Source organism: Dermacentor silvarum, chromosome 4 (genome assembly GCF_013339745.2).
Source record: "Dermacentor silvarum isolate Dsil-2018 chromosome 4, BIME_Dsil_1.4, whole genome shotgun sequence".
Taxonomy (NCBI): Eukaryota; Metazoa; Arthropoda; class Arachnida; order Ixodida; family Ixodidae; genus Dermacentor; species Dermacentor silvarum.
This window is the reverse complement of record NC_051157.2, coordinates 189,633,799-189,647,509: the sequence shown is the minus strand read 5'-3', so window position 1 is coordinate 189,647,509 and position 13,711 is coordinate 189,633,799. Positions and strand designations below refer to the sequence as shown.

At 49.5% G+C, this 13,711-nt stretch overlaps 1 protein-coding gene across 1 annotated transcript; it reads left to right on the top strand.

Annotated features, from left to right (window-relative positions):
* Positions 1–1,111: 1,111 nt before the first annotated feature.
* On the top strand, positions 1,112–13,440 carry LOC119449124 (kelch-like protein 18). Its single transcript, XM_037712309.1, has 3 exons — positions 1,112–1,364; positions 11,789–11,911; positions 13,274–13,440. Exons 1-3 carry the CDS (start codon positions 1,112–1,114, stop codon positions 13,438–13,440), a joined length of 543 nt encoding a protein of 180 aa, XP_037568237.1.
* The last annotated feature ends 271 nt before the right edge of the window (positions 13,441–13,711 follow it).

The following is a 13,711-nucleotide window of genomic DNA, read 5'->3' as shown; positions in this document are numbered from 1 at the left end:
ATTTTTCCATTTCCAGCGAGTAGCAACTGCTCTCGAAGGCCCCTGCTGACGTCGGAGGCACTGCCGATTACTAGCATTTTCGCGAGGACGAATGCATGACAGCACAAGGTTTGCAAAGAGGGGCTCTGCGATCAGTGAAAGGAAAAGGAAATAGAAGAAGTGCAGCGACGGGTTCATTCATCATTGGACCACGTGTGCGCTTGACTTCGTCAATGCCCAGGGCCGTCGATTGTGTCACGTGTGGCGAGCACGCGGCGAAATGTTTCGTGGTGGGACGCCGCCGCGCTTACGCAGTGGCAGACGGAATACAGCAGGCTAAAGTGTCGGACGCCGGCGATAACTGCAAGCGGCGGTAGTGCTGGCCAAACGCATGCTCGGGCGGCAGCTCCTCGGACGGCCCCGTTCCCTTGAGCTTTGGTGGCCGGCGTCCGACATTTTGGCCTGTGGTGATCCGTTGGGGGCTGTGTGCGCGTGACGCATCGCCACCAAGCATTTCGCTTGGTGCTCGCCCCAGGTAAACTAAAACGCCTTTAATTGCATCCATAAACTCTCCAATTAATACCAAAAGACGCCCTAAATGCCGCCTTAATGTCAGCGCAAATACTCCCATTTGGAAATGATAAAACTCCTATTGTGGCCTGCAAAACCTCCCAGTCAAATGGGGGGTAAAGTGGGCATATTACGGTACGCCCGTAGTATGCCGAAGGAATGCCCACCTAAATGGGAGTTTTATCGTACGCCCATTCCATGGGAGCAAAAACATGTACAAATGGGAATGCGCTAGAGGACAAGCGAAAAACGCCCATCTGGGTGTTTTTCTGTTTAGTGTGAAAGCTTACGTTTCCGGGGCACAAGTCCTTCCTGCGAATCTTCCCTTTTTTGCGTCGGGCACTTCGTAGGATAATAACGGAATATTTAGCTGTTTGCATAGCTTACACTGGTGCAATCATTGTTGAAAAGATGAACCCCCTGCGTGAAGAATGCACCGTGATACTTAATAGGCAATAGCAAAACCTGGCTTGTGGCCTTTTAAGCACGAAAGTCGGAATGCTTCCTGCAAGAGAGATTCGTATGAGCGCCTGTGCTAATTAAAGCGTCTTCAGTGAGTCGTATGCACGCTACCTTGTGCTTGATTCCGGCCTACATCGAGCTGACCGCGCATGCGCGTGCAGGCAAGCTCTACGTGAGTGGCGGAAACTCAGGCGGGATCGTGCTCTCCAGCGTGGAGGAGTACACCGTTGAACTGGACTCGTGGGTCCTCGTGGTGTCCATGCCTGGTCCACGATCGAACCACCGTATGGCGGTGCATGACGACGGCATATACGTCATCGGAGGGTACAGCGGACGCCGCCGCATCGCTTATGGTGCGTCCAGTGTCACAAACGCGTGATTTCGTGGAGCTATTATGTGCGCAGCGAGATAGGAAACACTCAAGGTCCAGTTTGGGAATGGTCCTCGGCATACGAGTCCAAAAAATTGGCATGAACCACATACTTTGTAATCAGAGAGATTTTATTTTTGAATAAGTAGGGTACTTCAGGTGAATAAGACCAACCACAGAGGTTTTCGCACCACGGAATTCACTATAAGTTAAAGTTCCTCGACACTTCACCATTCAGCCCGATATTTAGCTAAACAATCATCATCATCATCATCATAATGATCATCAGCCTATATTTTATGTCCACTGAAGGACGAAGGCCTCTCCCTGCGACCTTCAATTACTCCTGTCTTGCGCTAGCTGATTCCAACTAGCGCCTGCAAATTTCCTAACTACATCACCCCACCTAGTTTTCTGCCGTCCTCGACTGCGCTTCCCTTCTCTTGGTATCCATTCTGTAACTCTAATGGTCCACAGATTATCCATCCTACGCATTGAATTAGTTTAATGCCGATTCGAGGGAGGATGCAATGGTTGCTAACAAGCTTTCTTTTTCTTTCTTTGTTGTTGTGCTCTGAAAGGTTTTTCAGGTCGTGATGCGTGTAGGCGAATGTGACCAGTGGCATATTCGTTACAGTGATATTCAGTGAAGAATTATTATTTTTGTGTGCTTATAGTTAGCTAATTAGTTATAGCCCCAATTTGTATTAGACGTGTTTTAAAGCGTGTACTGAAACGCCCGACATAATTGTTACTGAGGTAAATTTTACGTGATTAGCCCTTTCGGCTGTGAATGAGGCCCATGGAACATGAAATTCCGACTTCATTACGTGCTTGAGAGCCCCGACCTCTGCGCACTTGTGTTTTCAATGAGCAACGCCCCTATCCAGCTAGAAACAAACCTTGCGGCCCAACCATTCTCTACATAACTTCACAATTGTTTGCTTAAAATTATGAAAAAGCTGCCACAGATGCTGAGTTAGCGATAGGTTGTTCTGCAAAACCAAGACGCTCTGGCGCCCTTGTTTAGCGATAAATATGACCCATGGCGTCAATCGTTGAAAAACACAACTGAGAGCGGTGCAATCGTGTTGTGAAAACAAGATGTGAAGTACGGTTTTCCTATTTCATGCATCAAATAAGAAGGCTTCTCCTCGGATCTTGTCGCACTCTCAACATGCTAGGAAATATCAAGGGGTCGCTGGGGCTACGGCCCATGCAAAGTCTACTACGGCCCATGCAATCCATCTACTCTTTCCTCTTCCGTCTCCTCTCCTAAAGCGTTTTTTTTCTTTGCTTTTTTTTTGCTTGCGCAAGTTAGTCGACGGTGGCACCCCTAGAAAGTCCTCGCTGAAGCTTGCAGGCCGGGCGCGCGCCACGGCCGCCGCCGGCGACTGCGGCTGCGCAGAGTGATTTTCTACATAGCACTGAGGTGGAATATATATGATGAAAACTGAAGACGACGAAGAGGAGAGAACGCGTGAAAAAAAAGGCTCGCGCTAGCGCCATCTTTGAGCAGTCGGTTCAATAAACCGCTACCGGCGGACGCGCAGTCGCTTCGTTCCTTACATTTATGGTGCCGTGAAACCCGGGAGACGACTGGCGTCCTGCACCGACGATGGATCGACTGCGACGCAGCAGAGGCGTACTTCGAGCCGCTGCTACAAGGCTCATCTCGTCCGCTACCGAAGCGCTACAAGCCGAGCATCCTTCGCCATCCGACCTGCAAGTTATTCTGGATGACCTGCAGGACAAGGACTCGGCACTAGCAGCGCTCAACGAGATGATTGCCGACCTCATGGACGATGGTGACGAGTATGAGGCGGAAGCCACCGTCGCTCTGGAGTACCACGACAAGATCCGCAACACCATGAGCCGGGTCCGCTTCATTCTGAATTCTGCTGCAAGAGCCGGAGACAGCGCCACACAGAGCGTTCTGAGCGACACCGCCACCCAAGGCGTCTCCACTCAAGCAAGTTCCCGAGCACCGTTACACCGAGTTGCCCTACCGAAACTACAGGTACCCGTTTTCTCCGGTGAACTTCGCGAGTGGCAGGGCTTCTGGGAACATTTCGAGGCCACGATCCATAACAACCGCGAGCTGTCCGACATCGAGAAATTTTCGTACTTAAGATCATACTTAACCGGAACAGCGAAGCGTGCAATCGAAGGTGTGCGTCTGGCGGAAGCGAACTACGCTGTAGCAGTGAAATTGCTCCAAGAGAGGTTCGGCCGTCATACCGCCCTCGTTGACGACCACATCGACTGTTTACTTGCCATTGCGCCCATTGATCGCTCTTCTCAAGTATCGCAGCTGCGGGAACTCTACGAAGAGGTGCACTTTCGTACAAGCTGCCTCGACAGCCTCGGCGTTCCAGCGTCAGAATACGCGGTCATCCTTCATCGCGTTCTTATGCGATCGCTTCCCGAAGATATCGCTATTCTCTACCGTCAACGCATGAAGGAGACTGAGCCCGATGACGGGGCTACTCCGAGGTCGCGGCAAGAGGAGGTGAGAAAGGTCATGAAGTTCCTGCAGGTGCAAGTCGAGAGCAGAGAAGAGAGCCACGCCTCCCGTTCAAGGTGCCTACCGAAAACTACCTCCGCGGGACAAGGGCGGTGCCGACCTTGTCTACCACCGCCGGTACCGTCAGCATTAGCCTTGGCCGCAGGATCAGCATCGAACGAGCATCCCTGCTGTGTACTGTGTGATGACCGTGACCACACCATAAAGGACTGCCACGCCACTTTGTCAGCCCACGAGATCAGACGCCGGCTTGCTGGAAAGAACTGTTGTTTTAAATGTGGCAGAGAGGGCCATGTAGCACGAATGTGCCGCAACGCCGCGTGGATCAAGTGCAAGTTATGCTCGAAACGTCACCTTTCCGTACTTTGCGCCATATGGAACCAAGATCGCAACTACCCGTCTCCGGAGAGCAGGGATCCACTTGTCCACCATGATCCAACGAAAAGTGTCAAGCCGCCAGTGACAAGTGCTCCAGCTAGTAGTGATATGTCTGCACCTGTCTTGATGCAAACGGCCACAGTTTGGGCGTCCGGAAAACACAATTCCGTGTTAGTTCGACTACTGCTTGACACCGGCAGCCAGAGAACCTTTATTCGACGCGACCTGTCCAAAAGGCTCGACCTGCCTTCCCTCGGGACAGAAGACCTCTCTCTCTGGACGTTTGGCACTTCTAAGTGTTCCCGCCCTTACAGCTGTCGAAGTGTCAAGCTCGAACTTCATAGTCGGTTCGACTCACGTAGCGTCACCGTAGATGCGTTGGAGGTACCGGAAGTCTGCACCGTGAAGACTCCAGCCATCGGACCAGATCTCCTCGCACAGTTGCGTGAACGCAAGATGTTTGTCGCAGATGATAATCGACTGGGCGATCGGCCGATACCGACAATCAGTGTCCTTATAGGATCAGATTGCTATTGGCGCATAGTGACCGGAAGAATAGAACGTCTACGCAGCGATCTATGCGCGGTTGAGACGGTCTTCGGTTGGCTAGTGCAAGGCGTCTACCCAGTAAGGCCCGCCAATGCCTTGCCTAATTGGAACTGCAGCGCATCTGCCCTATTCCTTGCGTGTGAGCGGAATGGGCAAGCCGAACCTGACATTGCTGACCCGACGGAGATGTGGCGACTCGATGCAATAGGGATAACCGACCCTCAGGATACCGCTGGAGTTTGTGACCAAACGGCAATGACTCAGTTCACACAGTACGTGCACAAGGAAGCTGGACGTTACGTGGTTCCTCTGATGATAAGGCACCAGGGAAGACTGACTAGCACCAATCGAAGTGTCGCCGAAAACCGGCTCAGACGCCAGCTTCAGCGCTTCGACGGACAACAGGAGCTACTCCAGGAGTATGACCGCACCATCAGTGAGTACTTCAAAGAAGGTCACGCCGAACGTGTCGACACCTCTCGAGAACCCGAAGCGACGGTTTACTACCTTCCGCACCATGCAGTCATCCGTCGGGAAGCTATCACTACGAAGATACGCGTAGTGTTTGACGCCTCTTCCCATGAACGGGGCGAGTCATCGCTCAACGATATCTTGGACAAAGGGGTGAAACTTGGTGCCGAGCTCTTGCAACTGCTTGTACAGTTCAGGATGAACCCAATTATCCTGACAGCGGACATCCGGAAGGCTTTCCTTCAAATTTCAATCCGACCTGAAGACCGCGACGCTCTCCGCTTTCTATGGGTTGACCGACTGCCCGGCGACGAGGGGAAAATACCTTCCATCGTCGAATGGCGAATGACTCGTGTGCCCTTCGGAGCGTCGTCTAGCCCTTTCCTTCTATCTGCTACTTTGCAGCATCACTTCGAAATGTGGAAAAGGGCTCAGCCAATAATAGCTACACGCCTAAAGACATCATTCTACGTGGACGACCTCGTCATAGGAGCTTCCACTGAAGAAGAGGCCCTCGAAATCTACCGTGCTGCATTAGCCATCTTAGCAGATGCAAGTATGGAGTTGAGAAAGTGGTGCTCCAACTCCAGCGTTCTTTGCCATCAATTCCTGAAGGACAACACTTCTCTCGACACCATTGGAGAAGCCAAAGCAACAACAAAGCTGCTTGGCTTAGTATGGGACCGCGAAGCTGACGATATCGTGCTTACCACCAAAGCCGTTTCCGAGTATGTCGCTGCGCACTCAGCCACGAAACGCACCATTCTGCAGTCATTCGCAAGAATCTATGATCCTTTAGGTCTTATGGCTCCGTTCATCATTCGAGCGAAATTATTGTTCCAGCAGCTGTGGCGTAGGAACTCACCGTGGGATGAGCCATTACCGGAAGACGTCGAGAAACAGTGGGAAGGCTGGACATCCGAACTACCAACGCTCTCCTCGCTGCGAATTCCACGCTGCGTCATCTGTCACAATCCGCGACAGATTTCACCGTTTGAACTTCACCTGTTCTGCGATGCAAGCCCACTGGCATACGGCGTAGCCGTCTACATGCGCTACGAGATCAGAGGAGGAACAGTTAAGGTTCAGCTGCTCATGAGCAAGTGCAGGGTCGCACCGCTGAAGACTACCTCGCTGCCACGCCTAGAGCTGCTTGCGTGCCTGTTGGCTGCCAGGCTTTGGAACTACCTCCGAGGAATTCCAGAGACATCCAGCTGTCAGGGCGTGTTTTGGAGCGACTCATCGATAGCCCTACACTGGATTGCTGCTGACGCGAGACGTTGGGAGACTTTCGTGAGAAACCGTGTTCTCGAAATCCAACGCTTGACTTCGGGGTATTCTTGGAGGCACTGTGCAGGCACCGACAACCCAGCAGATTTGCTCACGCGTGGAGTAGCAGCCCAGTTATTGACGCGCAAGTTTTGCTGGTGGACCGGTCCTACGTGGTTGTCACAGCCCCATTTGCAATGGCCTGCGAATATTTGTTCTGCTCCTTCACCGGAGGCCCTTTCTAGCGAGACCAGTGAAGAGATATCCGCTTGCCCCACCGCAGTAGTGGTACTCTCGTCGCCCCCACACGAGCCATTGCTTGAGGTTGCAAGCTTTGGACGCCTCTCCCGATTACTGCGAGTAACGGCTTGGATCATGCGGTTTCGTCGGAACGCTTCGCAGAACATGCCATCTTGTACCGGACCACTTACGGCGTCAGAGTTGCACCAGGCGGAGATGTATTGGTTGAGGCATGTCCAACACTCCGCATTCGCAATCGAAGTCAAGGCCTTGGAGGAAGAACAACGAGTTCCCAACACCTCCAGTGTGCTGACGCTACAGCCGTTTCTCGACCGTGACAGACTACTTCGTGTAGGAGGCCGACTGCAGCAGCTTAACGACCGAGAGGAATTGAAGCATCCGATCTTGCTTCCTTCAGATCACCGGTTCACCGACCTCTTGGTTGATGCAACACACGTAAGGCTCCTACATGGAGGAGTTCAGCTCACCCTCCTGGACCTTCGGGAACGCTTTTGGATCCTCAAGGGGCGTCGCACAGTGAAGCGCGTTCTGAAAGCGTGCTTAGCATGCCGCCGACGGCGCCTACTTCCCGAAGCTGCCCCTGTAGCACCCTTGCCAAGGGAAAGAATTAGTGAAGCAACACCGTTTGAAGTGGTGGGAATTGACTTCTGCGGGCCACTCTATTGTCGTGCTGAATTACCATCCACTGTAAAAGTGTACATCGTTGTTTTTTCTTGTGCTGTGACGAGGGCAGTACACCTGGAGCTCACCACAGATATGACAGCGCAAGCATTTTTGCTAGCCTTCAGACGCTTTGCAGCACGACGTGGAATTCCTGCTATCGTGCACTCTGACAACGCGAAAACATTCCGCTGCAGCGCCAAGCATTTGTGCTCCCCTGTCAAAGACAACGTTCAAGACTATGCCAGCTCTCACCGAATCCAATGGCGCTTTATTGCTGAATGTGCGCCGTGGTGGGGAGGCTTCTGGGAGCGTGTAATCCGCACAATTAAGGATGCACTGAAGCGTTGCCTGGGACGGAGCAGCTTGAGCTACAACGAGCTACTCACCGTGCTTGCTGAAGTTGAGGCGGCAGTTAACTGCCGTCCGCTCACCTACTTGGAGGATGACGTCACATCCGCAGAAGTTTTGACGCCCTCACACTTCTTAGTCGGCAAGCGTCTCGTCACTTTGCCAACAGAACAAGAAAACCCCGCTCTTATTGCTGACGCGCCTGACCTTCGACGACGAGCTCGGCATCGGGAACAGCTGCTTCGCAGGCTTTGGAAGCAGTGGAAGAAGGAATACCTTCTTTTCCTGCGCTCTGCTCACCACAGCAAGCCTGTGCCGTCATCGAACTTAAAGCCCGACGATCTTGTCGTCGTCGAGGACATAAACACTCCGCCTATGGCATGGAAGATGGGCCGCGTCGTTAAGGCGTTTCAAGGAAGAGACGGTATTGCGCGGTCCTTCCTGATACTACTATCGAACGGCCAGCAAGTGCGACGTCCCATACAGCGGCTTTACCTCCTGGAGGCGCACACGTGCAGCGCGGCCGCGGGAGTGTGATGAAAACTGAAGACGACGAAGAGGAGAGAACGCGTGAAAAAAAAGGCTCGCGCTAGCGCCATCTTTGAGCAGTCGGTTCAATAAACCGCTACCGGCGGACGCGCAGTCGCTTCGTTCCTTACATATATATATATTATATATATATATGTATATATATATATAAAGAAGTGAAAGCGCGCGCTATCATCGTCCAATCGGAGATGCAGGAGAGAGAGGAGCGGCGTTGATCACAGGATGGCGGTACTTTTCCTATATAGGGACTTTAGGCCCATAGACTTCGCGACAGGAGATAAAAGCCGTTGTCTTATCGACCTCCCGAACAGTCACTCCTGTAGAAGCTGGACCTCGAAGAGTTGGGACTCGCTTCTTTCAAAATTGGCTGCAGAAGTTTTTGCTGCTTGGAAGTTTAACCGAAGCCTGCAAGATTTACGTCGGAGATCTTTATCCTGAAAGTACTTTATCAAGTATGACCATAATGTGTCGTAAATACACAGAATCAGAAGGATATTCAGGCACAGCGGTGAGTGGGCCGTTTGAAACAGGCGACGGTCCAGATAAATAAAACGCAGAAGTTACCGCAATTCGTTCGATGCAGGCTATCAACGGTCACATGTTCGCAATACTGACGAGAATCAATTACCCTTTCTTTGTTACCAAGGTAACGTTTACTGCTATAGGGAAAATACATATTCCCATAGATTGCATTGCTTTGACTACGTTCACCTTACCATGGTAAATTGTATACCACTGAGAAATACGAACGTACAGAAAATAGACGATGGATGAGCGTCAACAGCCAACAAAGCTTTATCTTCAGTGTAGTGATGGTGAAGAATCAGACAGTAGTCAGACCTTTGAGGAATCAAATCCAACTGGTTATTGGGCAAACCTGTGCCCACAAAAACAAGTGTCACTCAGTGCACAACGATAGCGGCGGGCACAGTCGCTGATCGTCGAAAATCTGATCAGCGGGTCAAACGCATCGGCTTTATATACATGACTCGTCGAAAGTTCCAGCGTAATCACTGGTGTCCGCGTGCTTCCAGAAAGTACTACACAATTCGCGTCGCGCATACAATCAGATTACAGAAGGTTCAGCGACAACATACAACGGATATAACTAAGGATAGCATTCGAGAAATTTCCTATACATGCAGGCGTGTCCTGCGCCGACCGATTATATTTCTGTTTTCAGTTTCAGTTTCAGTTTATTCAGTCAACTTCATACAAAAACATGGTTACAAAAGTATTTGGACCATTAGCCTGTGTGGCTAGTTAGTGGTCCAATCTATTACATGTTTATTTTTTTTACATGTCAGGGGCAGAGGTGCAGTTAATATGATTATGAATCTATACACAAATTCAATGAAAGGGTGGCTTTTAAGGTATATTTTATCTAATTAAATACACATGACAATAAAAGCTAAATAGCTGCAAATATTTTAAGTACACAAGTAATAAAGAACTAAAGGCATACAATGTAACAATACAGAAGATAGTGATACCAAGAAATAATTAGCACAATTTAATAATTAATAATTATTAATTAATAACTAACACAAAAAAATTATTATGCCAGATGAGTGGTAAAAAAGTGTGGACATGAGCTTAACTTTTGTTAAGAACATGAAAGACTTACAAAATGCATTTTACAAGTGAATTTAAAGTTGCGGGCAAGTTTAATTTCAAGTGGAATTGTGTTCCAGATTTTAGTGCCAGTGAATTGTATTAACCGTTCGCCATATACATTCCTACAAGTAGGAAGGTTGAAGTTGCCATTGCCTGCATGCCTTGTGTTACGGGTCGGTGTTGAAAACGTACTCACAGGTAGTGGAAAGTTGGTGTTAATGATAGAATTTATCAACACCGCGGTTTTATAATTTCGCTGAGACGTGAAAGGCAGTATCCGAGTAGATGAAAACAAATCTGAGCTTGGGCAAGAAGAGGACGATGCCGTAATAATTCTTAAGGCGCGTCTTTGCAATCGTTTAATCGGTTCTGTATACGTTAGATAAGTAAAGCCCCATATCTCGCTACAATAACTGAGTTGAGTGTGAAATATAGAGAAGTATAATGATCGAAGCACGTTATATGGAAAGTAACATTTGGCTTTAATGAGCGTGAAGCATGCGAAAGCAAGCTTTCTGGATATGTAATTGACCTCATCTTTCCAATTCAGGTTTTCATCTATTAGCCGGTGAAAAGCGATCACCGGAGAAAAGTAAACAAGTACACGTGTGAACAGTGCAAATTATCGCCATTTTACATGTGCGATTCACTTTCTTAACAAAGTTAACTCTATCTGAAAGGTACACAGATGGGGTATTCAAACAACCGGAAAACAACCGCGATAATCTGGCGCTTTAATCTGGCGTGTAAACTGTCACAGCGTCAGCTTGCCAGAAAGGCAGTGATCAGGACGTATCGGTTCACAGCTACACGAATTGCAGTGAAGAGCAGGTCATCCATAGGGGATCTTTCTTTCTTTCTTTTTTTATTTATTTATTCATTTATTTAGTTGTGAGAGCTCTCTTTTCATTTATGCAGCGTCCGACTTCCGTTGTGTGTCTCGGCGCCACCAATCGCTATGGTAAACCGAGAAGACTAAACGCCCGTAAATTCTGATACTCTTATTGTCACAATTTGCCACGACTATTTCATTGCGTCACGCCATAAGCCAGTCACATTTCATTCCCGTTACGAAAGCACAAACCAAGTAAAACAATGTGTGACAGAGAGTCGCCGTCTCCAGCGAGAACACCATTCGATCGCTGCGGATCGGTTTCGTGATATCATTGCTCCACCACGTGAGCCACCGTGCGCCCCCCACCCTTTCATGATATGCCATCAGAATAATTCAAACTGAAACATGTCGAAAGGGAGTAGATTGTATTGTTGCGTTTCCAGGTTCACTAATGTTTGTAACCGTCGCCTAATTTAGGCAACAAAGCATACGTTTTGAACTACAGAGGGATTACGAGTCACAATTCATTGTGCATAGAGTGTTGATGTTCGGCCTTGTTGGTAAGCAGACATATTAAAGATTGTTTACGTGCGGTTAACAGTCTGGCTCATACATGGGAGTGGTGATTTGGGCGAGTTGCAAGAGTTCAGTCATGATGGCGGTCGGCGCACTACGCGACAACAAGAGACAAGAAACCAAAGGGTAATGTGGAGACAGCATTGTATCTTACTGGTTTTTTGTCCCTTGTATCGCGTAGTGCGCAAGTGGACACAGAGATGGGCGCGTTCACTTGCTTGCTCTCGTCTGTGATATCGCCTAAACAATCCTAAGTAGACACTTCAAGGTAGTCACATGGGACAGGTGTTCTGAGCACATCATTTTGAGCTCGCACTTCAATGCATGGTGACCCACGTGTGTCGATTGTTCCACCGCCGCTCAGTGCTGAAAAACGTGGGGAACGTGGTGCGCGAGTGGGAGGACGCGGCCCCGTTGAGCGTCAGCCACAGCAGCTTCACTGTGGTCGACTTCAGAGGGGAGATGTACGTCATCGGCGGCGTCACCGGTGAGTGTCTGTCAGGCCTGTTTCCGCCAAAGTGCGCTCAACCAACTCGTGGGTTATCTGGCAGCGGGAGCGTAGCAAGTGCTCTCAGGCAAACAATTACGCGAAGGCGACGCCGACAGATTCGCGCGTGCTTCCACACTATATAGAATGTATACTACTGACAATGAGTAGAAACGACGCAGACCACAACAGAAAATGAAAATACGTTTCGGCTCTCCTTACCGTAGCCTTGTTCACGAGATTGCGAACCGAAAACTCCCGTCAGTGGAGTGAAAACGCCTTTGTTTCATTTTATTCCATGGCTTTTGTGTGGTTTCGATGAGCTACCGCCAGAACCTCGTCTTTAGTGTCTACTACGGTGTCAATATTAAATGTGTGCGTGCGTGGTCAAACCGTTATTCTTACTGGCTTTGGTGCCACGCAGCTCCGAATCGTAAGGATAGTGTTCACATGCGCGCTTTTGAAACTTCAGTTCAGCATGATGTGTGAGATTATTCCTCATGCGTTTGACACGCTTCACTGAATTATCTTGTTTCTCTGGTGACTGGTGCACACGGTTTGATGTATGGGAACGAAGCTTATCATCATATTTCACGATGGCTAGGACAACACGTTGAAGCTAACTGTCATACCTTTGCACGAAACTCTAATAATTCACAGAGAAATGTGTATCGGAGAGAACCAAGCACTGAGTATAGCATAAGTGTTAAATGCAGGTGGCGCCACTGTCTGCTCGCATTTATTACATTTCTTCGAACTGCTCTTTGAACATTTCTTGTCGGTCTCTCTCCAGAAACATGAGTGAGCATATGTTAGCGAGAAGGAGGAGCAAAAAAAGTAAGACACCCCCCCCCCCTCCCACCCCAAACACACGCACTGAGTTTGGTCGCCAGGGCCGCAAATCATTCTCGGCACCTCCGTAGCGAAATGACTTGTACAACGTCGTAGCCACGGAAGGAGAGTATAATAGTATAGTAAATCATCAGTAATATTAATTTTTGTACATTGGAGAGATTGCGGATTGACGTCAGAACTGGCCCGGCGTTTCGGTCCCAAACAGCGGAGCGCTGATTCGAAACAAGGGTCTTAATTAAAGCTTTCAGCACAGACTTCCAGCGCTGGAAGTTATCCGCTTCAAGTTAATTACTTTTACAACGTCTTATGACTACAATTCAGTTATGCTCGCGTAAGTGACACTCCTCCTGCAAGGTGAGACAGTTGGTTCGTCTAACGTACGTGTAAGCTATGAGATGACGTTGACTACAAAACGCGTTCTGTTTGACCCTCGAACGCAGGATTAGGGTGCGTGAAGCTGCGTGTGTCATATGTGGCGTCCATCACTGCGCGCCTCTACAAACGCAGACGCTGGCTTGACGCCTGCCGTTGAGCACTATTCGTCCGTGTCCAACACGTGGCGCTCCCTGGTGGCTCCACTCGGGCGTCCGCTCGCTGCTATGGACGCCTGCTCGGTGGTAGGACTCGCCGCCGCACGAGGCTGGTCGGCCGGTAACAATTGCTCTGGTGTGTAGCTCGCCGCACCGACATTCCGGGTCCGGTGCGCTTTCTCGCGCATGACAGCTAGTGTACGAAATGCAAAGAAATCTATACGAAAAACACCATCCCGATAAAAAAAAAGGAAACACTTAAGATCTCACATGTATAGGCTATATCCTACGGCGTCTCTCAAAATTTGTCCGTGCGTACGTGTGCGGCTCACTTGAAAGCAGTAATCAATACCTGCTTTTAGAGCGATAGCTCTACTACTCCAGGTGAAAACCCAGAAAACGCGTGGTTCCGTAA

What these genes read in the sequence shown, in the direction of transcription:
- LOC119449124 (XM_037712309.1), top strand. Translation starts at nt 1,112, where the DNA reads ATGCACGCTACCTTGTGCTTGATTCCGGCCTACATCGAGCTGACCGCG. An exon ending in ACGCCGCCGCATCGCTTATG is followed by an intron (nt 1,365 to 11,788) that starts GTGCGTCCAGTG and finishes ACCGCCGCTCAG; the next exon opens with TGCTGAAAAACGTGGGGAAC. An exon ending in CGTCATCGGCGGCGTCACCG is followed by an intron (nt 11,912 to 13,273) that starts GTGAGTGTCTGT and finishes CTACAAACGCAG; the next exon opens with ACGCTGGCTTGACGCCTGCC.